The sequence below is a fragment of the Gobio gobio genome, assembly GCF_949357685.1.
Source record: "Gobio gobio genome assembly, chromosome: 25".
Lineage (NCBI taxonomy): Eukaryota > Metazoa > Chordata > Actinopteri > Cypriniformes > Gobionidae > Gobio > Gobio gobio.
The window spans coordinates 31,544,285-31,571,917 of record NC_137121.1 but is presented as its reverse complement, the minus strand read 5'-3'; the positions used below and the strand labels follow the sequence as shown (position 1 = coordinate 31,571,917).

The 27,633-nt window shown below is 42.8% G+C and overlaps 1 protein-coding gene across 6 annotated transcripts; it reads left to right on the top strand.

The window, feature by feature from the left end:
- cdk10 (cyclin dependent kinase 10) lies at positions 1–26,844 on the top strand. 6 transcript variants are annotated; one of them, XM_079809358.1, is made up of 15 exons: positions 1–413; positions 1,277–1,506; positions 5,031–5,173; positions 5,265–5,337; positions 5,465–5,536; positions 8,055–8,157; positions 8,252–8,333; positions 12,062–12,129; positions 13,401–13,453; positions 13,769–13,838; positions 13,932–13,991; positions 17,970–18,093; positions 26,091–26,230; positions 26,401–26,453; positions 26,544–26,844. In XM_079809358.1, the coding sequence occupies exons 3-15, from the start codon at positions 5,084–5,086 to the stop codon at positions 26,636–26,638; spliced, it is 1,083 nt and encodes a 360-aa protein (XP_079665484.1). In that variant the 5' UTR covers positions 1–413; positions 1,277–1,506; positions 5,031–5,083; the 3' UTR covers positions 26,639–26,844. The 6 variants fall into 6 exon arrangements, with proteins under 6 accessions (XP_079665484.1, XP_079665483.1, XP_079665486.1 ...); XM_079809357.1 differs by having other exon boundaries at positions 6–413; positions 5,075–5,173; XM_079809359.1 differs by having other exon boundaries at positions 62–413; positions 1,277–1,401; positions 5,075–5,173.
- Positions 26,845–27,633: the final 789 nt, after the last annotated feature.

Genomic DNA, 27,633 nt, shown 5'->3' with positions numbered 1-27,633 from the left:
GAGTCACTTGTTCGGGAATCGGGCTAAGCTGGTCGGACAGTCTGCTCGCGCTGTAGTAGCAGTGTGTGTGTGGTGCAGTTGAATAAGTAAGCCTATAGCGAGCAGCAGACTCTGGTGTATTTAGTAGCCAATAGTATTCCGTACGTTTCGAGGGAAGAATGCAGGCGAGAAATGGTTCACAAGTCTGTTTAAATCAATAACCAGTTCGCGCCGGTGATGTGACCACTTGTGGATAATTGCGGAATTTCCAGACGTGTGTGCGATATTGACATTGGATCAGGACGCGAAAGCTGTCAGTCCTTTGATACTGCTCACAGAAAGAAACATTCACATTGAGCAGAATTATTACAGAGAGATTAATTTCGTTGCGTGATGGGGAATGGGCTCTGCACCGAGAAAGCAGGTTCTTCCAGGTAAAATCACCATTCTTTTATTGGCTTTATGTTTCAAAGAAACGAGACATAACGGCAATGACAATTTAAAATCTCTATTTAGACATTCATTTGAATTAACTTCATTTTTTTTAACAGCTGTATGAAATATTGTTTGTCCTGCTGTCTCAGATTAATTAGGTTAATCTATAATGTTTTTTTTCTTCTGACGTAAATTTCCCTGTAATCCAATTTAAAGGAGTGTGCACTTCAGTGTGATGAGAGAAAACCTGTAGGTTACAACAAACTAAAACACTTCTCAATGAAACTGGCCTATTAGTTTTCATTGCTGTGTATGCCTTTATATTGACATTATCATCATTTAATGTTAAATATATTGTAACATATTTTCATTGTATGTTATGGTGAATTTATTCTCGGTCAAAATACTCATTGTAATAAGCAAGAAAAAATTCAAACATTCAACAGTGTGATAGGCCTATATGTGACCCTGGACCACAATACCAGTCATAAGGGTCAATTTTATTTTAAATTTATATTTATGTGTCATATGAAAGCTGAATAAATAAGCTTTCCATTGATGTATGGTTTGTTAGGATAGAATCTGAGGGTGCAAAAAAAATCTAAATATTGGGAAAATCACCTTTTAAAGTTGTCCAAAGTCCTCAGAATTCATTGCATATTACTACTAAAAATAATATATATATACGGTAGGCTATTCTTACGGTTGGCTATTGCCACAAATATACCCGGGCAACTTATGACAGGGTCACATATATTAATTAATGTGTGGTAACAAAGTATTTGGTGCATGCCACTGTCAATGCTATTCGTTTGTAAAATGTTAATGAAGAAAGATACAATTACTTTTTTTATTCTCACAGTAGAGAAATCGCTCAACAGTGATTCATCTTCATCATCTTCACCACCACCTTCATCGTTAAATAATTCTGCTGTACCGATGATCCTCATCACAGCTCCATCTCGAGAAAACCTTTTGGATATGCCAGTGAGTCTGAAAATAGAGGATGCCAATAAAGAGGCACGGCCCATGGGAAGTCCTGTGTTTGTTGGGCGAGGTCGCTTTGTCACGGGCACAGCCTGATTTAATGAGGTATGAAATGAAAATATTAGTTAATCGGTAAATGTTGGTGCGCCATGGCTGACACCGCCATCAGTGTATGAATGGGTGAATGTGAGGCAATATGTAAAGCGCTTTGGATGACCATGGGTCTGTTGAAAGCGCTATATAAATGCAATCCATTTACCTTGTTACTGAGCTATTGACTGTATACATAAAGTTATCTTTCCTTCAGGGGCGCCATGAGTTTTAGAAAGCAGAATCTTCCACTGAGTGTCATTCAAATCGCAGGACGTCACCAGTAGTGTAGTGTAATGTAGGCTACTCAAAACAGTGTATAGTCTTCTAGTCAAGTCAAGTCACCTTCATTTATACAGCGCTTTTTACAATACAGATTGTTTCAACGCAGCTTTACAGTGATAATAGGAAATTAATGCAACATAGATTGTTTTGGCTGTACAGCCGCTCTAGTCCAGCTAAAAGGGATACTTCAGCCAAAAAAGAAAATTACCCCATGATTTACTCACCCTCAAGTCATCCTAGGTGTATATGACATTCTTCTTTCAGACGAATACAATCAGAGTTATATCAAAACATGTCCTGGCTAATCCAAGCTTTATAATGGCAGTGAATGGGAGCCCAAAATTTGAATCCCAAAAAGTGCATCCATCCATTATAAAAGTGCTCCACGGCTCCAGGGGGTTAATAAAGGCCTTCTGAAGCAAAGCAATGCATTTTTGAACAATATCCATATTAAAAACTTTATAAAGAAAAAAATATGTAGCTGCCGCCAGACCGCCTTCCATGTTCAACTTATGGAAAAAGCGTAACTGATGTGACGTCAGACGTAGCATAAGCGATTTGAACTGCAAGAGGCGTTACACTTTCTGCGTAAGTTGAATATGGAAGGCGGTCTGGCGGAAGCTAGATATTTTTTCTTTATAAAGCTTTAAATATGGATATTGTTCAAAAATGCATTGCTTCGCTTCAGACTGCCATTATGAACCCCGCGGAGCCTTGTGGATTACTTTTATAATGGATGGATGCACTTTTTTGGGCTTCAAATTTTGGGCTGCCATTATAAAGCTTGGATTAGCCATTTTTTTTATATAACTCCAATTTAATTTGTCTGAAAGAAAAAAGTCATATATATCTAAGATGGCTTGAGGGTGAGTAAATCATGGGGTAATTTTTGGGTGATCTATCCCTTTAAGTACGTTTTTGATTAATTCATTTCAGTTTTAAAAAACACCATTTTCAACTGGTTCTGGCTGACATAATTTATGCAGTCTAATAATCATTTAACTGATTTGAATAATATAAATTGATAATATGTTGTGTGTATGCCGAACAATGCTAGGAAGACTGTTCCAGAGTTTTCGGTGTTAAATAGGAAAAGGATCGACCGCCTGCAGTTGATTTCGATATTCTTGGTATTATCAACTGGCCAGAGTTTTGAGACCGCAGTAGACGTGATGGAGTATAATATGTTAAGAGCTCGCTCAAGTACTGGGGAGCTAAACCATTTAGTCCTTTGTAAGCAATTAGCAAGATTTTAAAATGCATACAATGTTAAATAGGGAGCCAATGCAGTGTTGATAGAGCCGGGCTAATGTGGGGCAGGCATGACGTCATTTTGTAGGCCAACCGGCAGTTAGCATCACACTTCCGATAGGCTTTTGGATTATCGCAAAAATCAAGCTCTGTGATCAACAAAAGTTTATGATCCTTACACGTTTTGTCCATCAAGATAATTATCACAGATTAACACAACTTTTATTGATTTTGAAGCCTAAATGCAGTCACCAGAAGTAAAAAGCTAAAGGTAGGCTAGACACCACGGTCCCGCGATTTCAACGTCATCATCACTGAGCTTCTGAAAACTCTTTCCGTTTTTATCTCAAACATTTCCTAGAACGTTTGAGTTAGGCTATTTTATAAAAGCACAATTATGAACTGAGCTTACTTTTTCGGCGTGATGGCAGACTGCCTCTTTAGTCCCATTTAGCCACTTGTTAGCAACCGCCCTTTTCAAGACACGTAGCAGCTTTAAAAAATCATGAGTGGTTTACTGATGTATTTTATGTCGTAGAATAAAACATGAAAGAGCTTGTTCACCACAGACCTTATTTCAGCCATGTAACCAAAATCCCATTAAAAAACCCATTGACTTCGCACTTCGGGATACTGGAACCGGAAGTGCTAAAATGCTAACTTGCTTCCGCATTTTGGCCTACAAAGTGATGTCATACCTGCACCACTCTATATGGTCATTCTTCCTGGTTTTAGTAAGAACTCTAGCTGAACTTTTGGACCAGCTGGAGATTGTTTATTAAGCGAGCAGGGCAACCACCCAGCAGAGCATTACAATAATCTAGCCTTGAGGTCATGAACGCATGAACTAACTGTTCAGCATTTGGCATTGAGAGCATATGTCGTAGTTTAGATATATTTTTAAGATGGAAGAATGCGATTTTACAGGTGCTAGAAATGTGGCTTTCAAATGAGAGATTGGTATCAAAGAGCACACCCAGGTTCCTCACTGACGACGAGGACAAGACAGAGCAGCCATCAAGTGTTAGACAGTATTCTAGGTTACTACATGCTGAGGTTTTTGGTCCAATAATTAAAATCTCTGTTTTTCAGAATTAAATAGTACAATTACTAGTCATTCATTTTTTTAAGTATATATATCAGCTATGCATTCCGTTAATTTTGTGAATTAGTAAGTCTAGTCCGGGGGCAAAGAAATATAGAGCTGAGCATCATCAGCGTAACTGATGATAGATAGCTAATGCCATGCTTCCTTATATCTCTTCTACATTCATTTCAAGGACTGGTAGATTTAGAAATCTGCCTTACAGTTTCCATAAAATGATCCAATACAAATCCAACAGGAGAAAGAAAAAAAAGCTTGGCGTATAATGTAAGTTAGCCTAAACAAGTATGTTGTCTGAGTGTTTTATATTGCTGAATAGTATCTAAACCAGAATACTGGAAATGGTCAATCTTTAATAAACATTTAATTGATAATATGCCATAAAGACTTTGAAATACATTTATTATTTATACGCATTATGGACACACGGGATGGATGGTAATTTGTTTAAATAAGGTGTCTACCCTCCGTCCATTCTATACACCTTATTTAAACACATTACCATCCATCCCATGTTATCATTTAAACCACAAAAATGTCATGAGATAATAATATATATATATACAAACAAGCAATTTCAATCACAAATAAATCAATTACAAATACAAATATTCTGTCTTCGTCGCTTTTTTTTATTCAGCATCTTATGGTGCTAACATACTGCCTGATCTCACATATCAGCGTCTTATATTTCTATTTTCAATAATCAGATTTACATTTGTGTTGTGCGAGAAGAGAACATAATAAACTCACTGAACGCGGACGGTTGTCCATGTGGGCGTTTAAATGAGCGACTGTAAGCTTTCACGGAGTTCCGAGTTACCCGTCCTCTTGTTATTTGAGATGTACTAGATTTGCCCTGTGTTTACGGGAACACGTACATAATGCAACATTAAAGTGTTATATGTGTTACATTAATCATTGATCCGGGCGAATTTGGAGTGATTGGAGATGGAAAGCACAGCAGAAACAGATCTAGAGCCTCTAAAGCTGAAGTCTTTAAAAACAAACAAGACGTTTGTAATACCGCACAGAGAACGGGTAAGACCTGCTATCTTTGTAAGCTGTATTTGTATTATAAAACACGGGCTATATAAACATCTCTTGCCGTGTGTGTGCGTGATGTGTGTAGTTGGGGAAATGCAGGAGTGTGAAGGAGTACGAGAAGATGAATCGGATTGGAGAGGGAACATATGGGATTGTGTGTGAGTCTCACCAGCAGGACTGATTATGCTCATATATCACATATTAACGGAATTATAATGCATAAGTATATCTGTAATGTGTCACCCATCATTAATCAAACAGCTATTTTTGATTGTGGTTTTACAGACAGAGCACGTGATACAAGGACAAATGAAATTGTTGCGCTGAAGAAAGTGCGAATGGATAAAGAGAAAGACGGTCAGTTTAATACTTGAAAGTGAAAATAGTTCATCCCCCCCAAAAATTATATTTTGCATTAATTTATTCACTCTCATGTCGTTTCAAACCTGTATTACTTTCCTTTCCCATGGAACACAAGATGTAATGGAAAATGGAAGTGTGTTTATCCGCCACAAAATAAAACATTTTAAAAGATAATTGCGACTTTTATCTCACAATTGTGAGTTTACAAATCGTAAAATCAGATTTTTCTTTTCTCAGAATTGCGAGATATAAATTCAGATTTGTGAGATATAAATTCAGTATTGTGATATAAATTCAGAATTGTGAGATATAAATTCAGTATTGTGATATAAATTCATGTATCATATTCATGTAGATGTATCTCGCAATTCTGACTTTATATCTCACAGTAGTCTGATCCTGGTGTTGTGCCGAATTTTGACCCCCTGTAAAATTATTACCCCCTTGAAGTCACAACCGGATTGCCTAATCCTAACCCCTCCCCCACAATTAATCCTAAACCTACCAATACTACTAGGGGGGGGGGGGGGGTAATAATTTGGCGGGGGTCGGTATTCGACACAATTCCTGTTTCTGCTATTTTCCATGCAATGACAGTGGATGACCAAATGCATCCATCTGAAAGTAATTTTGTCTTAAGTAGGGATAAGCAGACACTGCAAAGAAAGTTCAATGGTTCTCGCATGTATTCAAGTCAATTTATTCACAATACACAGCTTCAACTTTACAGATGACTGCATGTGATATCTATCATTGCTGTGATAGATAGAAAACTATTAATTTTGTGGAATAAGATTAGCGGTTGAAGCATTTTTTGTTGTTAATCAAGGAGCAACAGTAGTATTTCAGTCTTTTAACCCCCCAATTATAAATTGAGATGTATGTTGTGATATTTATTATTTATATTTCTTGGATGTAGTAAGCACTCTAGCAGCTGCATTTTGAACCAACTGGAGCTTTTAGATCTGATAGAACATCAACCCAATAAAGCATTGCGATAATCTTGAAGTTTTGAGCACTTTAATTAGTGCTTGAATGTGATTATCGAAAGCAAATTGCTATCAAACATGACATCCAAATTCTTAGCTGTAAAAGAGGTTGTAATGATACAACTATCAAGCGACAAATTATATGATAGCATTCTATGTTTACAGGTGATTGTGTAGTCAAAGTCTCCCCCAGGTGAAGCACACATAGTGAAAAAAGCAGATGACCTAATACTGATCCCTGTGGCACTCAATTGCGCTTGGTCTGAAATCTCTTTGTTAGCTCAAATAATTTAACTCAGTTCCTGGAGGGCCACAGCCCTGCAGTTTAGCTTCAACCGTAATTAAACACACCTGATCCAGCTTATCAAGTCCTTCAGGCTTATTCTAAAACTACAGCCATGTGTGTTGGAGCAGGGTTCTTGGAACTAAACTCTACAGGGCTGTGGCTCTCCAGGAACTGAGTTGTGCTGATCTAAACCTTTTTAATCCTGGTCATGAGGATCCACATTTCCACATTTTTAATTTCTCCTAAATTTAGCACACCTGATTCAGATCATGTACTCATTAGGTAAGAGCTTTTATGTGTCATGCCCGGTACACATTGCACGATTTTGGGCTGTCCCAGACGCAAGATGACCAATCGTGGCTCCTAAACAATGAGGGAGGTTCAAAGATGACCATAGATAGCCTGCGATCATTTTCAGAAATTTCGCATGATCATCTCACAGTGTGTTTGCTGCTTCAACCTATGTCTACTGACTAAACGATAAAAATGCAATATAAAATGGCGTGTTGATCAACGTTGTGGTCTATGGTTTCAAAGGCGGCGCTAGGATCTTACAGTATAAGATGGGACATTCTTGTGATGAGGCATGACCTGACATTTCTTTACTGATGCTGTTTCTCAGCAAGAGAATTTTGTTTTAATTGTGATGCCACTACTTTTTCTAATATTTTTTTAATATATAAATGGGAGGTTTGAGATTGGCCTATAAAACATTAATTATCCATGATCAAGTTGTGGTTTCTTACTGACGTTCAGTTTTATTACTGCCAGCTTGAACGTTTTTGGTGTGTGTCATAAAAGATAGTGAGGAGGAGGGTTTAAGGCAAGGTTTTTAAGTTTGTGTCCACACACAATGCTATTTTTATTTGGAGTATAGCACACCTGCCATTTGGATTTCTTTTATTGTGTTTTATTTGTCCTTGTTGGAGCTTGACAGCCCCATTGTCCCTTCACTTTTATTGTATGAAAAAGAGCAGCTTAAACATTTAGCTAAATTTCACCTTTTGTGTTTCATGGGGAAAAGTACTGGTTTGAAATTACACGAGTAAATGATGCACATTGAGTGCAACGTGCACCAGTTAATTCACACATTTACATTTTTATAAAAACATCAATATAAAAAAAAATATACAATATGACACTCACAATTTCAACACTCCCAAGGAAAGGCCGGAACTACATTTCACATCTGAAACGGAAACCTTGTATGGTATTTATTTTGTTTATCCATGTCTAGGGATTCCCATCAGCAGTTTGAGGGAAATTAACTTGCTGATCAGACTGAGACACCCAAACATTGTAGAGCTGAAAGAGGTGGTGGTGGGAAGCCATTTAGAGAGGTGACTAAAGGAAATATATACTGTACATTCACAGACTTGAATGAAATGTATGTGTAATTAATTTCATAATACCTTTTATTATTTTTAACATCAGCCTCTTTCTGGTGATGAGTTACTGTGAGCAAGATCTCGCCAGTCTGCTAGAGAACATGCAGTCACCTTTCTCTGAAGCTCAGGTGCGTTTGAGGAATGACCTCATCTTCATTCACTGAAATTCTGTCGCAAATCAGAATCGGTTTGTAAAGACATGGTAAGAATTCTCCTAAGAAATTTGACTTGGCAGTTGCAAATACTGGACGGAGACAAAACGAGACGTATAAGGTAGAAGTTACTAAAAGCAAATGAAACACATACAGATATTAAGAAAGAAGCAACAGTCTGACTCTGCGACCTGTGCATGGTTGTAACAATATACACTGCCCGGACAAAAAATGCTTAAGAGTCAATGATTGGATCATTATTGCAGTGATTATTATGTTTCTAGCATGTTAAATGTTTGGCAACAGTTCTTCTAATCCTGATTGATGGAGTGTGTAGCTTTTCATGTTCTTAAACAACCATGTAGGAAGACACATCATGGCCATATTCCAGGATGACAAAGTCAAGACTCATCAGCTCAAACTAAAAGAACGGTTGGGAGGGAGCTTGAAGAATCATTTTCACACATGAAGTGACACCTCTGAGTCCAGAGCTTAAATTCATTGAAAGTATTTGGGATGTGCTGGAGGAGACTTTAACAGAGTGCTGGAGTCTTCCATTGGCCATACAAGATCTTGACCAAAAATTGATGCACCTCTTGATGGAAATAAAGGTTTTGATGTTATTTCCATCAAGAGGTGTATCAATTTTTGGTCAATCTTTGGTCATGAACGGTTGCCAAATGTATAACAGGCTAGAAACATAATAATCACTGCAATAATGATCCAATCATAGTGCCCTATCATACACCCGGTGCAATGCGACGCCAGGCATGCAAAAGTGTTTTTTGTTAGTTTCAGCCCAACACAGTAATCATCGCGCCCATGGCCTTTGTGCGGCGACTGTCACTGCGCCATTGACCAACAAAAACCTGGTCTAAAGTACAACCCCAAATCAGAAAAAGTTGGGACGGTATGAAAAGCGCAAAAAAAAAGAAGTGATTTCTAAATTTACTTTGACTTGTATTTCATTGCAGACAATATGAACACAAAATATTTCATGTTTTGTCTGGTCACCTTCATGTCATTTGTAAATATGCATCCTTTCCTGTCATTCAGACCTGCAACACATTTCAAAAAAAGTTGGGACAGGAGCAATTTAGGGCTAGTAATGAGGTAAAATGGTTAAATAATGATGTGATTTGAAACAGGTGATGTCAACAGGTGATTGTAATTATGATTTGGTACAAAAGCAGCATCCAAGAAAGGTCTAATCCTTTAGGAGCAAAGATGGGCCGAGGATCGCCAGTTTGCCAACAAATACGTGAGAAAATTATTGAAATGTTTAAAAACAATGTTCCTCAAAGATAGCTAGGAAGAGATTTGGATATTTCACATTCAACAGTGCATAACATAATTAAAAGATTCAAGGAATCTGGAGGAATTTCAGTGCGTAAAGGACAAGGGCGCAAGCCTAAGCTGAACAACCGTGATCTCCGATCCCTCAGGCGGCACTGCATCAAGAATCGTCATTCATCTATAAGCGATATCACCACATGGGCTCAGGACTCCTTTGGCAAACCTTTGTCAAGTACCACAATACGTAGTTACATCCACAAATGCCAGTTAAAACTGTACTGTGCCAAAAGGAAGCCCTATGTTAACAGTGTCCAGAAGCGCCGTCGACTTCTCTGGGCTCGGAGGCATCTGGGATGGACCATCACACAGTGGAAACGTGTACTGTGGTCAGATGAATCAGTATTTCAGGTATTTTTTGGGATTAATGGACGCCGTGTGCTCCGGACCAAAGAAGAAAAGGATCATCCAGACTGTTACCAGCAACAAGTCCAAAAGCCAGGGTCTGTCATGGTCTGGGGTTGTGTCAGTGCCCTTGGCAACGGTAACTTGCACTTCTGTGAAGGCACCATTAATGCTGAAAAGTACATAGAGATTTTGGAGCATAATATGCTGTCTTCAAGAAAACAACTTTTCCAGGGACGTCCATGCATATTTCAACAAGACAATGCAAAACCACATTCTGCACACATTACAAAGTCCTGGCTGCGGAGGAAGAGGGTATGGGTACTTGACTGGCCTGCCTGCAGTCCCGACTTCTCCAATAGAAAATGTGTGGCGCATTTTGAAGCGCAAAATGCGACAACGAAGACCCCGTACTGTTGCCCACCTTAAGACTTGTTTGCAGGAAGAATGGGACAAAATTACACCTGAAACACTTCATCACTTGGTGTCTTCAGTCCCTAAACGTCTTTTAAATGTTGTGAAAAGGAATGGCAACATTACAAAGTGGTAAATGCTTTACTGTCCCAACTTTTTTTGTAATGTGTTGCAGGTCTGAATGACAGGAAAGGATGCATATTTACAAATGACATGAAGGTGACCAGACAAAACATGAAATATTTTGTGTTCATATTGTCTGCAATGAAATACAAGTCAAAGTAAATTTAGAAATCACTTCTTTTTTTTTTTTTGCGTTTTCCATACTGTCCCAACTTTTTCTGATTTGGGGTTGTAATATATATATATTTTTTGTGTTATTTAAAGGTCGCATTAGTAATATGCACCTATAGAGGGTGCACAACATGCGTACATTCTGCTTATTACACACACACGGGTGCGCAGCAGCACACAAACATTTTTAAATATTAAAAATAAAAGGATTCCTCTCTGGAGAAGCATTCAGTCTTTCCGCACGCAAATTCCGTCATGTAAATACCGAATCCGCCATGGTGCAAGTAGGCCTGTCACGATAACTACTTTTTGTTTCACGATATATCGTCCCAGAAATAATAACGATAAATGATATAATTGTCATTTTAAGACTATTTTATGCCACTGAATATATAATCCTAATATAACAGCATAATAATGCAAGTAGACCTACACACTTTCACTTTTTTTAGATCATGGAAATTAAGGGTAAAAAATATATTATCCTAAATAAAAAATGTAATAAATAGTCAATAAACATTTTCCCTTGTGAAGATTGTGCATTGACATTTATATGTGCACCGGAACTGGGGATTGTAGCTTTAAATTTGGGCTTATTCTTCCAAACTGTCAGTAGTTGTCAGGAAAACACTATAACCACTCAAATGGCGCCTTTTTCACTATTAATTTAATTTGTGAATATTCTTATGTTCTTTATTGGATTATATTGCTCATCATCAGCACCATGCTCTGAAAGTACCTAACTTTTGATAAATATGGCCTATTGTCCTGAGTACTCGCTTTAGATTCCTTGGGTCATGCAGATTAAAGTGATTTCTTTGAAAAACCTTTGGCCTCATTTAATATGATCCTATATTTGGATGTTCGACAGTTTCCGAAATGTTCCTACTAACGATTTATGAAACACAAAAAAGTTCTTAAATGCATCCCTAACTTATATTTATAAGCGCAAAAAGTTTGTTTGGCTGGCACACGCATAAGAACATTTTTACATCCGTTTTAAAATCCTGTTTTATTCCTCTCTTTTGATGGAGGATGGAAGCAATGGAATTTAGGATCAAATTGGATCGTATGTGTGTTTTATAAATGAGGCCCCTACAGCTTTTTTCAGATCTCCACCAAATTGTGACCATCTTCTAGTTAAAACTTCTGGAATTTGTGATAGGTCAAACCATTTTCCTGTAATGCATCAATAATTCAATGTCGAGGACACCTAACACGATGTTTGGTACAGTTATCATTGGAAATGCTATCAAACTTTGCAAATGCAGTATTGAACTTTTCTTTTCTTCTCACAGGTGAAGTGTATAGTTCTTCAGCTGCTTAAAGGACTGGCGTATTTACATCACAACTTCATTCTTCACAGGTCAGAGCGTGCTAATATTAATTAAAGCTTGATCTGTTCAGTAAGACATTTCAGGTCTATTTCTTCAACTGCACAGTGAACGCTTAGTGAAAGACTTTTTGAAAGAAGTCTCTTCTGCTCACCAAGGATTAATAATCCTTGAAGGAAAAATACAGTCAAATCAGTAATATTGTGAAATATTATCACAATTTAAATAATATATTTTATATTTTTGTAATAATTATTCTCTATTTGAATAAATTTGAAAGTGTAATTTATTAATGTGATTTCAAAGCTGAATTTTCAGCATCATTACTCCAGTCTTAAGCGTCACATGATCCTTCAGAAATCATTCATATATGATGATTTGATGATCAAGAAACTCTTCTTCTTCTTCACAATGATACATTCAAACAATTGTGTATTCATCAAGGATGCATTAAACTGATCAAAAGTGACGGTAAAGACATTTATAATGTTACAAAAGATTTCTAGTTAAAGGGTTAGTTCACCCAAAAATGAAAATCCTGTCATTAATTAATAAGACAGACAAGAAGAGATTGTTGAGTAAAGTCATTAGTTTTGTTTGTTTTTGCGCACAAAAAGTATTCTCGTCGCTTCATAACATTAAAGTCGAACCACTGGAGTCACATGGACTATTTTAATGATGTGGTTACTGCCTTTCTGGGCCTTGAAAGTGTTAATTAAATATCTGTTTATGGAGGGGTCAGAGAGCTCTCGGATTTCATCAAAAATATCTTCATTTGTGTTCTGGAGATGAACAAAGGTCTTACGGGTTTGGAACCACATGAGGGTGAGGAATTAATGACGACAATTTTGGGTGAACTAACCCGTTAATAAATGCAAATAAATGCTGTTCATTTAACTTTCTTTTCATGAAAGAATTCTACAAAAATGTCCATTTCCACAAAAATATGAAGCAGCACAACTGTTTTTAACATTGATAATAATCATAAATGTTTCTTGATCATCAAATCCTCACATTAGAATGATTTCTGAAGGATCATGTGACACTGAAGACTGGAGTAATGATGCTGAAAATTCAGCTTTGATCACCGGAATAAATTACATTTTAAAATATATTCAAATCATTTGTAATAATATTTAGCAGTATTACTGTTGACTCTATTTTGTTATTCAATAAATGCAGTCTTGGTGAGCAGAAGAGACTTCTTTCTGTTCTGTATATACTAATTATCCAGTGTGAATAATGTGGAAGTTTAATGTTGAATTTCATTATTTCTTGTTGATGCTGGTGATTTTTATTAAAGGGATTTGAAGGTGTCTAATCTACTGATGACAGACAAGGGCTGTGTTAAGATAGGTGAGTGGATATAAATAAACTGTCCTTTTCCTAAAATAAAACAGCTGATTATTACGAAAGTATGAGAATAATGAGAATTTGAGGGGGAAATGTGATTTAATTGGCATGGATATTGAGAAAATGCTCTCGCAAGTATGCTTGATTATCTTTATGTATAGTATAATCTTCTTGATTTTGGGGTGAACTATGACCTAGATATGTTCTTGGCAGGTTTTCTGAGATTTCACCCACATATTCTGTATAAGAGCTCAGTGAGCTACTGTATGTGGACTTGTGTGTTCTGTCAGTGATGGGTGTCTGGGGGTTTTTCCACAGCTGACTTTGGTCTGGCGCGTGTTTATGGTATCCCTTTACAGCCCATGACTCCTCGAGTAGTCACTCTGTGGTAAGCAGATAAACTTCATGCCGATTAGTCTCTCTATCATCCTGCTAATCCGTCAAATCCCTCTTTCCATGACTGACAATGTTTTCCTCACAGGTATCGAGCACCAGAGCTCCTCCTAGGGACCAAAACCCAGACGACTGCCCTGGACATGTGGTGAGAACTGGACGAACAGTGCTAGAACAAAGTCTTGTGTAATCAGATTACCTTTTCAGATATCAGTCAAGACGCAGAAGGGACAGAGAGACTTTTCAGATAGACAACCGTCAGTGGAATTTATACCATTGGTCTCTGAGTACAAAATAGGAACAAATAAGTCAACAAAAATGGGGATAAGAAAAAATGTTGATGTAAAAAATGAAAAAAGGTGTGATTTAAAATATTCTTTACATTTAAGTCACCTACTGTTTTTACTCTTATTGCTATTATTATAAGTGCATCTCTATTATTGTCATTATCCTACAATTATAATACTTATATCACAATATCACTGTAATGAAGCAAATTAAATGTATATCATCAGATGGCATCTTTTTTGCACCAAGGTGAGTGAAATCTCTTTTGTGTGGTGACTTGTAGGCTGTTTTGCAGGGGGTGATGTCTGTGTAGGTGTCGGAAACATGTGGCCACCTGCTGCCTACTCACTTGTCAGTCAATCACTGCACTAAAAGGGCTAAAATAAACATGCACATGAACTTTAATGACATCCCATTCTTAATCCGTAGGATTTTATATGGAGTTGTTCCACCCTTTGCAGCTTCAACTCTTCTGGGAAGGCTTTCAACAAGGTTTAGGAGTGTGTTTATGGGAATTTTTGGCTTGGCTCGCAGTCTCTGCTCTAATTCATCCCAAAGGTGTTCTATCGGGTTGAGGTCAGGACTCTGTGTAGGCCAGTCAAGTTTCTTCACACCAAACTTGCACGGATGTGTCTTTATGGACCTTGCTTTGTGCACTGGTGCACAGTCATGTTTGAACAGGAAGGGGCCATCCCCAAACTGTTCCCACAAAGTTGGGAGCATGAAATTGTTCAAAATGTCTTGGTATGCTGAAGCGTTAAGAGTTACTTTCACTGGAACTAAGGGGCCATGTCCAACCCCTCAAAAACAGCCCCACACCATAATCCCCCCTCCACCAAACTTTTCACTTGGCACAATGCAGTCAGGCAAGTACCGTTCTCTGGTAACCGCCAAACCCAGACTCGTCCATCGGATTGCCAGACAGAGAAGCGTGATTGGTCACTCTAGAGAACACGTCTCCACTGCTCTAGAGTCCAGTGCTTTGCATTGCACTTGGTGATGTAAGGCTTGGATGCAGCTGCTCGGTTGACTGAGGAATATTTAGTAATATTTAATATTTAGTAGTGAGGAAATTTCACGAATGGACTTATTGCACAGGTGGCAACCTATCACAGTATCACGCTTGAATTCACTGAGCTCCTGAGAGCGACCCATTCTTTCACAAATGTTTGTAGAAGCATCTGAATGCCTAGGTGCTTGATTTTATACACCTCTGGCCATGGATGTAATTGGAACACCTGAATTCAATGATTTGGAGGGGTGTCCCAATACTTTTGACAATATAGTGTATATTTAAGACCTCACAGAAATGAGTAATAATAGCTAGGTTAGCCGCTCGCATCAAATTCAAGGCACTGATGTTTGCCTGCAGAACAACCAATGGCTCTGCACCCTAAACCTCAACCCATTACTTCAGACCGATGTGCCCTCCAGAAGCTTGCGTTCTCCTGCAAGTGAACGGTGCCTTGTGGTGCCGTCCCAAAGAGACACAAAATCACTTTCACTGACCTTTATCTTGACTGTTCCCTGATGGTGGAATGACCTGCCGAACTCAACCCGAGCTGCGGAGTCTTTAGCCACTTTCAAGAAACTTCTTCGTCAACACTTGACCCGTTAAGGGGAGAGGTCACCCAAAAATTAGAATTCTGTCATTATTAACTCATCCTCAAAAAAGTTCCAAACCTGTATGAGTTTCTTTCTTCTGTTGAACACAAAAGATTTTTTTCTACTATAGAAGTCAATGTCTCAACTCAATGACTACCAAAATTCTTCAAAAAAATCTCATACAGGTTTAGAACAACATGAGGGTATGAGTAAATGATGAAAGAATTTTCATTTTTGGGTGAACTATAGACAAACAAACCTTGCTATGAACTGCGTGACTTCTCACAGCACTTGCCTATTGTTGTCCTATTTTTGATTTGATTTCTTCTGTTGCTCTCATTTCTAAGTCGCTTTGATTCTGCTATATGATTCAATGTAAACTTCAGTGTGCTACAACAACTGAGAATTCTGATGTTTCTACTATGATTCAAATATTTCTTTATTCTTTATGCTTTATCAACACACTGTGACGTATGCAATCAGAGACCGTTCCCTCAAAATCTGATTAGAGGAAGTCACAGAAGACGCATTTGAGTCGCACGTTACTTCCAGACGTAAACAGTGATTTGTCTGGTCACTTGTGATCGGATCACCAATTGTAAGCAGGGCGTGTGTGTGTGTGTGTGAAGCTTGGAACATACTCTGCAAGAACAAAGAAATTTGTTAGTTTTCTCGAGGTGGCAAGAACAAGAACAAAGTTCGTTCTGGCCAGGACATTCCATACTTCACGAGAAAAGCAGGTGCCGAACATCTCCGTTTCTCCGCATTAACCCCGCTCTCTTTAAAATGCTGACCAATCACACAATAGTTCTCGGACACCCTCAAGAAAAAAGTTCTGCTCAGACGATGTGTCGAGAACTCCCAAACCAGGGCTCCGAGAACAAAATGACGCAGCCCTGGGAGCGAGAACTTTTTTCTCTGTTCTCGCAGAGTATGTTGCAGCCTTGAGACTCTTGACAGCAAAAATACCCTTTCCATCAAAAAAATTTAACGTCATCACTTTTGTGGAGAGTGACAGAGAAAAGTTTCCACTTTTTGTGGAAAGTTATCAGAGGTTGCGCTACAAATAATCATAATCTGTCACTTTAAAGTCTAGGTTGTTGATCTTCTGTCTTGCTCTGTTGTTATCCATCAGTTCAATGTGTAAGACCGCATGAATTCGCTCCAAGGATCGGTAGCGGCACGCGTGTTCAGTGTTTCAGCTGGAAACATGGATTTGATTATAATATTCTTTATCTGACTCCATTTATCATAATTGTTGCATTTAGAAGAGAATGCCAACTGGTTGTTTGCTCATTTATGTTTGATAGTTAATCATACATTTAATCGTTCTGTTTTAACCCTTTGTTGCAATTATACCGTTCCGTATTGGAGATAGTTAATAATTACAGATTAATTCAGAAAGGATAAAAACAATTTTATTAACAGTCAGGTAGATGTATAATGCCAATTCCATAATCAATTCAAAGATAATTCGTACATAACATCAAATAGCCTGTAGCAAGGAATAAGATATCGATACCTGACTGAATATTACGCAACGCAGTGTCGAGACACTCCACGTTACGGGCCAACTCCATTACAGTATGCGCCCTGATCTCATTACTACATCGCTTTAAATAACTCAGACCAGACCTCAAACTGTTTCAGATGGAAATACATGAAAACAAAGGGAATTTAAATTGAGTCGAATTCCCGTTTGGCTTGATTGAAAGGAAACCAAATGGCTCCAATAGCCACACCCACCATCATAAGTAAAATAGGTCTAAGCTCTAAAGACTCTTATTAACTTCTTGTATATTTCCGTGTTTATGAGATTTTTGTACCATTCGCACTGAGACATTTCAAACGATACCAAACACATATAATATTGTATAGTGAGAATTGACATTGAAATATACCCAAAATCTATTGGATTTAGTAATCTCCTAGGAAAGGTGATCAGGAGTTTGGGGGAAGTTTGGTACAAGGTAAATGCATGCAAATGAAGCCATTCTCAGTTGACGTCAGCTGCGAAATAAACTGTCCTCTCAGTGAGTTATTGTCTTCACCAGACAATATGGAGTTATGCAAGTTTTCACATCCTTACAAATGTGACATTCATATCACAAACACGTCTGTAGCAAGAGCTCTTTTAGTCTTGCCCAGCACTATGTTGTGTGATCTTGGACTCCCACAAACCAGAGCTGAACCTTGTCAGTGCTTCATGAACCTCTATGTTCTCTTGTTGCAGGGCTGTTGGCTGCATCTTTGCTGAGCTTCTTGCCCATAAACCTCTTCTGCCTGGAGCTTCAGAGATCCAGCAGGTGGATTTGATCGTCCAGCTGTTGGGAACACCCAACGAGAGCATATGGCCGGTATGGAGCTTTAGCTTCAAAATGAGATCCATAAATGGAGGAAGTGTGTTTTCTCTGAGTTAAATGTGCAATGTGTAAGATTTTTGGATTTAAATGTCCAAAAACAACTATAACAATGTTATACATTTTGTTGACTTGTGTACTTAAACATTCTTGTAAACATTTGGGATGGTTTAAGTCCAGAGAAATAAGCAATCGTAACCAGGACACCGACCTATCAATGACATCAAATCTGCGATTTACGTTTTATTTTGTAGAAACCATGGAAACACCAAAGACGCTTTTAATAATTGTGTTTTATTAGACAGGCGAGAAACTGTTTGGATACATTAAAGGGTTAGTTCACCCAAAAATGAAAATTCTGTCATTAATTACTTACCCTCATGTCGTTCGACACCCGTCAGACCTCCGTTCATCTTCAGAACACAAATGAAGATATTTTAGTTGAAATCTGATGGCTCTGAAAGTCCTCCATTGGCACAATGCACGGTTCACTCTCAAGACCCTTAAAAGGTACTAAAGACGTCGTTACAAAGTCCATCTCACTACAGTGGTTCTACAATAACTTTATGAATCGGCGAGAATAGTTTTTGTGCGCAAAAAAACGATACTCGGTTACTTAACGTAACCTCGGTTCTCTCTAGAAGAGGGAACGAGTATTGCGTAAGTTCCTTACGCTACGGGAAAGTATTCTTTCTTCGAGATTTCTGAAAAACCCAAAATTATCCTTAATTTTGTAACATTGTCAACGCAGTGCGGCAGCCTGGCAGACCATAGCAGGCTATTCCAGCGTGCTATTGGCTGCTCTGCTGGCAACTGCAGCAGCCTATCGGTGAGCCCGCGTGACGTGGCGACCAATGAGGGCGCTTCGCGCCCACCTGGCTTCATTTGCCTACAGGTGGGGCGTGGCCACGTATATATAAGCAGGGCTCACGGGCTGCATATTCGGTTTTCGTAGTTCTGAAGCGTAAAAGCCCGCGGGGCGCACGGCAAGGAACGCAATACTCGTTCCCTCTTCTAGAGAGAACCGAGGTTACGTTAAGTAACCGAGTATCGTTCTCTTACGAGAGGTTCTCTCGTATTGCGTAAGTTCCTTACGCTACGGGAACATATTGTCAACGCCGTGCGCGCCTCGCATACAGCATATGTATCCCAGGGAACCGGGGACCATAACACTGCTCGGGCAGGGTGGCCGGTAAAGGAAACGGGCCACCACATATACGGACACTTCGTTTGAACTGACGGGTGGTTACAACGGGTGGTTACAACACCCTGCCTTATGAATGAGGGAACGGCACCTGCCGGTCGCCTTCAAATTCACCACACCTTGTCTCATGAATGAGGGAACGGCAAGGCCGGTCGCCTTCAAATTCACAATATCTTGTCATATGAGTGAGGTAACGGCACCGCCGGTCACCTTCAAACTCACAATAGCTCTTTTCGTAAATGAGGGAACGGTACCGCCGGTCTCCTTCAAATTTACATAAGCCTTGTACCGAACTTACTACCAGTATGTGAGCTATGTCTGCGCAGAATCACCGGGCAGAACCAACAGCCTTATTGAACTGATAACACTTTCGCCTGTAAGGCAGGAACTTCCAGATTGTAAAATCTCACGAACGTAGACGGGGAGGCCCAGCCTGCCGCCACGCAAATATCGTGGATGGAAATCCCTCTGGCCCAAGCCCACGAAGAGGCCATGCCTCTGGTGGAGTGTGCTCTGACACCTAGCGGGCACTGCAGGTGTTTGGAAGCGTATGCAGTTGCAATCGCGTCCACTATCCACCTGGACAGGGTCTGTTTCGAGGAGGTGAGACCTTTAGCGCGCCCTCCAAACGAAACAAATAGCTGCTCAGAACGCCTGAAGGCGGCGGAGCGTGTGACATAAACCCTCAATGCCCTGACAGGGCAGAGGATATTGCCACCGTCCCCCTCGTCGGATGCTGGCAGAGCCGAGAGGGAGATAATCTGCGCCCTGAAAGGAGTGCCGATCGCTTTGGGGACATAACCATGCCTCGGTCTGAGAATGACCTTAGAGTCATTAGGACCGAACTCCATACACGTCGGGCTCACTGAGAGCGCGTGTAGATCCCCCACGCGTTTCACTGAAGCCAGAGCTATCAGGAACGCGGTTTTTAGCGAAAGGAACCTTGGTTCCACAGTCTCGAGCGGTTCAAAGGGATGAGCCTTCATGGCCTCTAGGACCAAGGCCAGATCCCAAATAGGAACCGATGGGAGCCGCGGGGGATTCATCCGTCTAGCTCCTCTGAGGAAACTGATGATGAGCTCGTTCCTTCCTAGCGTGCTGCCTAGCGTCGTCTGGGCGAACGCTGCTATAGCCGCTACATACACTTTGAGCGTGGAAGGGGACCTGCCCAGTTCCAAGAGCTCCTGGAGGAAGGAGAGCACCCGCTGGACCCCACATTGCTGTGGTTCCAATCCCTTGCAAGCACACCACTCAGTGAACACCGACCACTTAGAACTATATAACCGCCTCGTCGAGGGGGCTCTAGAGTGTGAGATCGTGTTCATAACCCCTTCGGGCAGGTCAACGGGTATCCGTTGGTCACCCATACATGCAGAGACCATCGCTCTGGATGGGGATGCCAAACTGACCCTCCTGCTTGAGAGAGGAGGTCTGCTCTCAGCGGAACTGGCCAGGGGGGTGAGTGCGACAGCTTCACCAGCTCTGGGTACCAAATCTGGTTCTCCCAGCGCGGCGCTATAAGGAGCACCGGGCGGCGCGTTTCCCTGATTTTCGCTATAACCTGGGTCAATAGGGAAATCGGCGGGAAAGCATACAGCGGGAGGCTGGGCCAAAGTTGGGACAGCGCATCCTCGCTTTTGGACAAGAACGTCGAGCAGCGGGCGTTCTCTTTTGTTGCAAAGAGGTCGAGCTCCGCTCTGCCGAATAGGCGCCATACCAGCTGGACCGTCTGGGGGTGCAGGGACCATTCTCCTGGGAGAATGAGGCCCCTGGACAGCTTGTCCGGGCCCATGTTGAGGTGGCCCGGAACGTGCGCCGCTCTCAGCGAGCGCAGCGAGCTGTGTGCCCACACGAGCAGGCGTTCTGTCAGATTGCCCAGACACCTGGACCTGACACCGCCCTGCCGGTTCACGTAGGACACCACCGTGGTATTGTCCGACCGGACCAACACATGGTGTCCCCGTATAAACGGGAGAAACTGCTTGAGCGCGTTCTCTACTGCTATCATCTCCAAACAGTTTATGTGTAGGAGTTTTTCTCCGCTCGACCAGAGGCCCGAGGCCGGTCTGCCCTCGAAAACGGCGCCCCAACCCGAGGTGGAGGCGTCCGTCGAGATGACTTTGCGGTGTGAGATGGCTCCCATTGTCACTCCCCGCTGGTACCAGTCGGCTACTAACCAGGGCTCTAGGGCTGCAACACAGCCCTGAGTCACTCTGATCCTGAAACCTCCGGCAGCCCAGGCTCTGTGAGGCACTCGGGCGTTTAACCAGCGTTGCAGCGGGCGCATGCGCATTAAGCCCAGCTGGAGCACAGCTGCAGCTGAGGCCATACGTCCCAGCATCCTCTGAAAAAGCTTGAGAGGTGCGATTTTGCCCGGCCGGAAGTACGCAGCCATGCGCCGAACTTGGCGTGTGCGTTGTGGTGACAGGCGGGCAGACATAGCCACAGTGTCCAGATTCAAACCCAGAAATGAGGTTGATTGCGTGGGCACTAGTGAGCTCTTGGTCCAGTTGACCGTGAGCCCCAGGCTGTCCAAATGGCTGAGCAGCATTGCCCTGTGGGCGAGGAGCTCGGCCTCTGACTGCGCCAGGATGAGCCAGTCGTCCAAGTAGTTCAATATTCGCATCCCCCGGTTTCTCAGGGGAGCGAGGGCCGCGTCCATGCACTTCGTAAATGTACGGGGTGCTAGTGACAGGCCGAACGGAAGGACGGTGTATTGATAAGCCTGGCCGTCGAAGGCGAATCGTAAGAATGGCCTGTGACGCGGCATTATCTTGATTTGAAAATATGCGTCTTTCAAATCTAGGGAAATTAGCCAGTCTCTCGGGCGAATATGCGCGAGGATCTGCTTGGTCGTAAGCATCTTGAACGATCTCCTCAAAAGAGCTTTGTTCAGACGCCTCAGATCCAGAATCGGTCTGAGCGACCCGTCCCTTTTTGGCACGAGAAAATATCGGCTGTAAAAGCCTGACTCGCTCATAGAATGGGGAACCGGTTCTATAGCCCCTTTGCACAGCAGCGTGGCTATCTCCGCTCGAAGTAGATGTGCTACTTCTTCGCTCACTCTCGTCTCTATACGCGCACAGAAGCGCGGAGGGCGGCGAGCGAACTGCAGAGTGTAGCCGTGCTTCACTGTTCTCAGCACCCATTCTGATACACCTGGAATGGCTTCCCACGCTTTCGCGTGTGCCAAACGGGACAGAACGGCCTCTGGGCTCGAAACGCCGCGTTTCGCGGGTTTGACGGCCCGTATAAGAGGGGCGGGCGCGGTGCGCGCGCTCTCTGTGCTGTGGGCCAGCCGCTCGCTTTCGGTGGCTGGCCGCCTTACACACTGTGTCTCTACCGCTTTGAGCGGGGAATGTCTTGTGTGTGGCCCTACACTCATCGCTTCGGCCACCTTGGGCGGAAAACAAATGGTGTGTGGCGCGGCGCGTAGCGCCTGGGGCATAATGTTCGCGAAAATGTGTGAGCGCGTTTGAGCGGGCACAACTCTTACGCGTGGAACATGACCGGTTAAGAGTGGCTGTGTGACAGCGCGTGTGGTGGCTAGGCGTGGACGCAGACAAGCGGACACGTGACCTAACTCTAGCACTCGAGCGGCCGGAGGCCGCTTTATGTGAGTGGGGGACACGGGGTTTATAGTGCTTATGTGCAGGGGTGAACACAGAAAAGTGGGCACATTTACTGCATTTGAAACACATACGGCGTGAGCCGTGCAACCAGAAATAATGCAACTTTTGTGATTTCTCGTTCACCGGCTCGTTGGCTGCGTGAAATTCCTCTGCAGCAGCCACAGTGGTGGGGGCTGACAGGAAAAAGAGTTTTGACGGTGGTCCGGCCGCAGCGGGACTTAACCGTCGTTTCTTGCCTCTGGCTAGGAGGGCTTTGGAGGCTCGGACTTCAGCACGATCCTAGGCCGGGGGCCCCGAGGGGGAGGCGGCTTACCGTGGCTGGAAGAGCGCGATCTGGGGCGGCCGCTCGGTCTTCGCTGAGACGAAGGGGGCCGCGCTGGGCGCTGCGCGGAGCTCGGTGCTGGCTGGTCGCGAGGACGGCGAGCAACGGAGCTACCGCTGGCGCCTGGGCGTCGAGGCAGGAAGAGGTTCATGGCCTGCGTCGTCTTCTGTACTTCGGAGAAACGGTCGACGATCCCCTTGACCGCTGGTCCGAAGAGCCCAGATGGAGAGAGCGGGGCGTTTAAGAAGGCCGCGCGCTCTGTTTCTCGCATGTCCGCGAGCGTGAGCCAGAGGTGGCGCTCAGCTACCGTGAGGGAGGCCATAGAGCGTCCGAGGGCCTGTGCTGCGGTCTTGGTAGCGCGGAGGGAGAGATCCGTCGCGCTTCGCAAATCCGTGATCAGCTCAGCGTCACAGCTCCTCTCGTCCAGATCACGGAGGAGATTGGCTTGGAGGATTTGCAGCACGGCCATAGAGTGCAGAGCAGACGCAGCTTGACCGGAGGCAGCGAAAGCGCGGCCGATCAGCGATGACGTCACTCTGCAGGCCTTAGACGGGAGGGCAGCCTTTGAGCGCCAACCAGAAGGCGGGCAAAGGTGCGCTGCGACCGCCTCTTCCACCGGAGGGATAGCGTTGTAGCCTTTCTCAGCCGCGCCGTCAACTTGTGAGAGCGTCGAAGAAGCCTGAGACGAGACCCTCGCGGAGAATGGCGCGTTCCAGGACTTCGCGAGCTCCTCGTGAAGCTCTGGCAGAAAGGGTGCAGTCCTGGCGGTGGGCGCACGGCGGCGACTGTTCAGGAAGCATCCGTCGAGCCGATTCGGCGCTGCCACCTTAGGCGGGGCCCATTCGAGGCCTAGCTGCTCGACAGCCCGGGTGAGAAGGCGCAATAGTTCGGCGTCCTCACCCGCTCGAGAGCGTCCGGAGGCTCGGACTGAAGAGGTCGCGGAAGACCATTCCTCGCTGTCGGAAGCCATGATGGAGCAGCTGTCGGCGCGTTCCGCGGCCGCATCCGCCTCATCCCCAGAGGCGGCAACAGAAATGGCGGCCTGGGGTGGGGGCGGGGAAGGCGAGAGTGAAGCGGGCGGGAAGGGTTCCGGCGAGCTTCTCTCGGCCAACTCCGGAGTCCGCTGCGAGCGGCGCTTTTTCCTGCGCGGCTTAGCAGAGACTGGAGGGATGTCATCTTCGAACTGATCGAGTCGAGCCCGCAGGGTCGACATCGTTAGTTCTTCGCACTCCGGGCATCCGCCGGCGAGAAGTGCGGCGGCGGCGTGATCACGGCCCAGGCAGAGAGCGCAGATCACATGGCGGTCCCCGGAACTGAGCTGCGCGTGACACGAGCCGCAGGTGGAACGAGACATTTTTAGAAAAACGCTCGGCTCTTTTTGTGAAAGTGTGACGCAGCGGCGACAACACTGAGCAATAAAAGGATATAATGCTGCCGGATAGCAGAGCAGGCACGGATGGCTGAAGGTGGCGCGATGCTGCCGGCTTCTTCAGGCGCTGTCCTCTGCTTGCTCGTCTGCACGTTCAACGGCGGCGGGTTCCAGATCCAGCGATGCGAAGGGCTTCGCTGAAGAAAAGAAAATCGAATATGCAGCCCGTGAGCCCTGCTTATATACACGTGGCCACGCCCCACCTGTAGGCAAATGAAGCCAGGTGGGCGCGAAGCGCCCTCATTGGTCGCCACGTCACGCGGGCTCACCGATAGGCTGCTGCAGTTGCCAGCAGAGCAGCCAATAGCACGCTGGAATAGCCTGCTATGGTCTGCCAGGCTGCCGCACTGCGTTGACAATGTTACAAAATTAAGGATAATTTTGGGTTTTTCAGAAATCTCGAAGAAAGAATACTTTCCCGTAGCGTAAGGAACTTACGCAATACGAGAGAACCTCTCGTAAGAGATCCCTAAATAACGACTTATATAGTGATGACGATTTCAAAACACGGCATCATGAAGCTTCGAAGCGTTATGAATCAGCGAGTCGAATCATGATTCGGATCGCATGTCAAACCGCCAAACTGCTGAAATCGCGTGACTTTGGCGATCCAAACTACTGATTCGACTCACTGATTCATAACGCTTCGAAGCTTCATGATGCCGTGTTTTGAAATCGTCATCACTATATAAGTCGTTATTTAGGGTTTTTTTGCGCACAAAAACTATTCTCGTCGATTCATAAAGTTATTGTAGAACCACTGTAGTGAGATGGACTTTGTAACGACGTCCTTAGTACCTTTTATGGGTCTTGAGAGTGAACCGTGCTATTGTGCCAATGGAGGCCTTTCAGAGCCATCAGATTTCAACTAAAATATCTTCATTTGTGTTCTGAAGATGAACGGAGGTCTGACGGGTGTCGAACGACATGAGGGTAAGTAATTAATGACAGAATTTTCATTTTTGGGTGAACTAACCCTTTAATCGACAGAAAACGAATCATTGTTATATCGCTCAACACAGTATTATTGTTTAAACCTTGTTTTCTCGAGTACCATGTTTTATCATGCCTATATCGATCTAGCTCACTGCAGTGTGAACAAGTGTCTCATAGTAGCTGCAGAGCAAACGCACAGAGTAGCATTATAACATCATTGTTAACACACTCAAATGTATCTAATATGATAAAACAGGGCTGCGTTACTCCACATACACATGAGTGGAAGAAGCGGAAACAGTCGTCTGCGGCATAATAAAAGCCTGTCGTGTGTTGCGCTCACATTTGTATTGAATAGGTGATCTCTAGCGGCGAAAACTACATATTGTGCCTTTTAGATGTGAACGATACCTAAAACTGATTGATACTACAAGCGAAATGCTTAAATATGGATTTTCTTGTGAATTTTAGGGATTCTCGCGTCTACCGCTGGTTGGGCAGTACAGTCTGAGGAAGCAGCCCTACAACAACTTAAAGAACAAGTTCACCTGGTTGTCAGAAGCTGGTTTGAGACTGCTCAACCTGCTGTTCATGTACAACCCACAGCGCAGGTATAATAAACACACACATCAGATATATATACTCTATATAGAGAGAAATAGTGGGAAAACTATTTTAGTGTGCTGTTGAATGTAATTGACAAGCAATAGATGTTTATGGTCCCTGTGACCCAAAAAACACAATCGTCATGCTATTTAATATTGCACTGTTTTTGTTATAGAGCCACGGCTAAAGATTGTTTAGAAAGTTCCTACTTCAAGGAAAAGCCCTTGCGTAAGTACAGGCTAATTGAGTTTCTTAGTCAACATTTCCCCATATTGAGCAGATTTTGTTGAGATGTTTTCTCCATGTTTCACTCTGCAGCATGTGAACCCGAGCTGATGCCTACATTCCCTCACCATAGAAACAAACGGAGCGGTTCTGTGAATGAAAGCCAGTCCAAAAGAAGCAAAGTATGATCTTCTGCGGCCTGATGGGTGACGACAGTCACAAATGATATCGCAAATGAGTTTCTTTCCCAATGGAAATTTGTGCTCTGTATATTTTGTTGTTAGAGACACAAATACATTGTAAATAAAACAAATAAATCCTTGTTAAGCTAGTTATACTTCAATTATGCAACTGCATTTTTTGTACAAAAATAAAAAAAAACTGTTCTAAATGCAGACCTGCTTAGTCAGTTTTGTTGATGTATGAAAATTCATTGGCGATTTAGTGTTGAGAAACCAATTGCCTAAAATGAGCTTGAAAATGTATGATTTAAAAAAAACGTATGGTTGGTTTGTATATGAGTCATGATGAGGCCAGCGTCTGTCCCGGCAGCTTTATTCTCAGAATTAATTGGATATATTTCTCTGATAAACCTTGGCAGAAAGTATTAGTAATGAGGGAAAGACAGCACTTTTGCTCTCAGATCCCTCATTGATTCATGAATTTCAAATCAATGCTTTCAAGTAAAATATAAACTATATTGCCAAAAGTTTTGGGACGCCTGCCTTTACATGCACATGAACTTTAATGACATCCCATTCTTAATCCGTAGGGTTTAATATGGAGTTGGCCCACCCTTTGCAGCTTCAACTCTTCTGGAAGGCTTTCCACAAGGTTTAGGAGTGTGTGTTGTGTAATTTTGACCATTCTTCTAGAAGCACATTTGTGAGGTCATGTTGGGACAGGAAGTGGTCATCCCCAAACAAAGTTGGGAGCATGAAATTGTCCAAAATGTCTTGGTATGCTGAAGCGTTAAGAGTTCCTTTCACTGGAACTAAGGGGCCAAGCTCAACCCCTGAAAAACAACCCCACACCATAATCACTCTCCACCAAACTTTACACGTCCATCGGATTGCCAAAAGAAGCGTGATTGGTCACTTCAGAGAACACGTCTCCACTGCTCTAGAGTCCAGTGGCGGTGTGCTTTACACCACTTCATCCGACGCTTTGTATGTATGCTTCT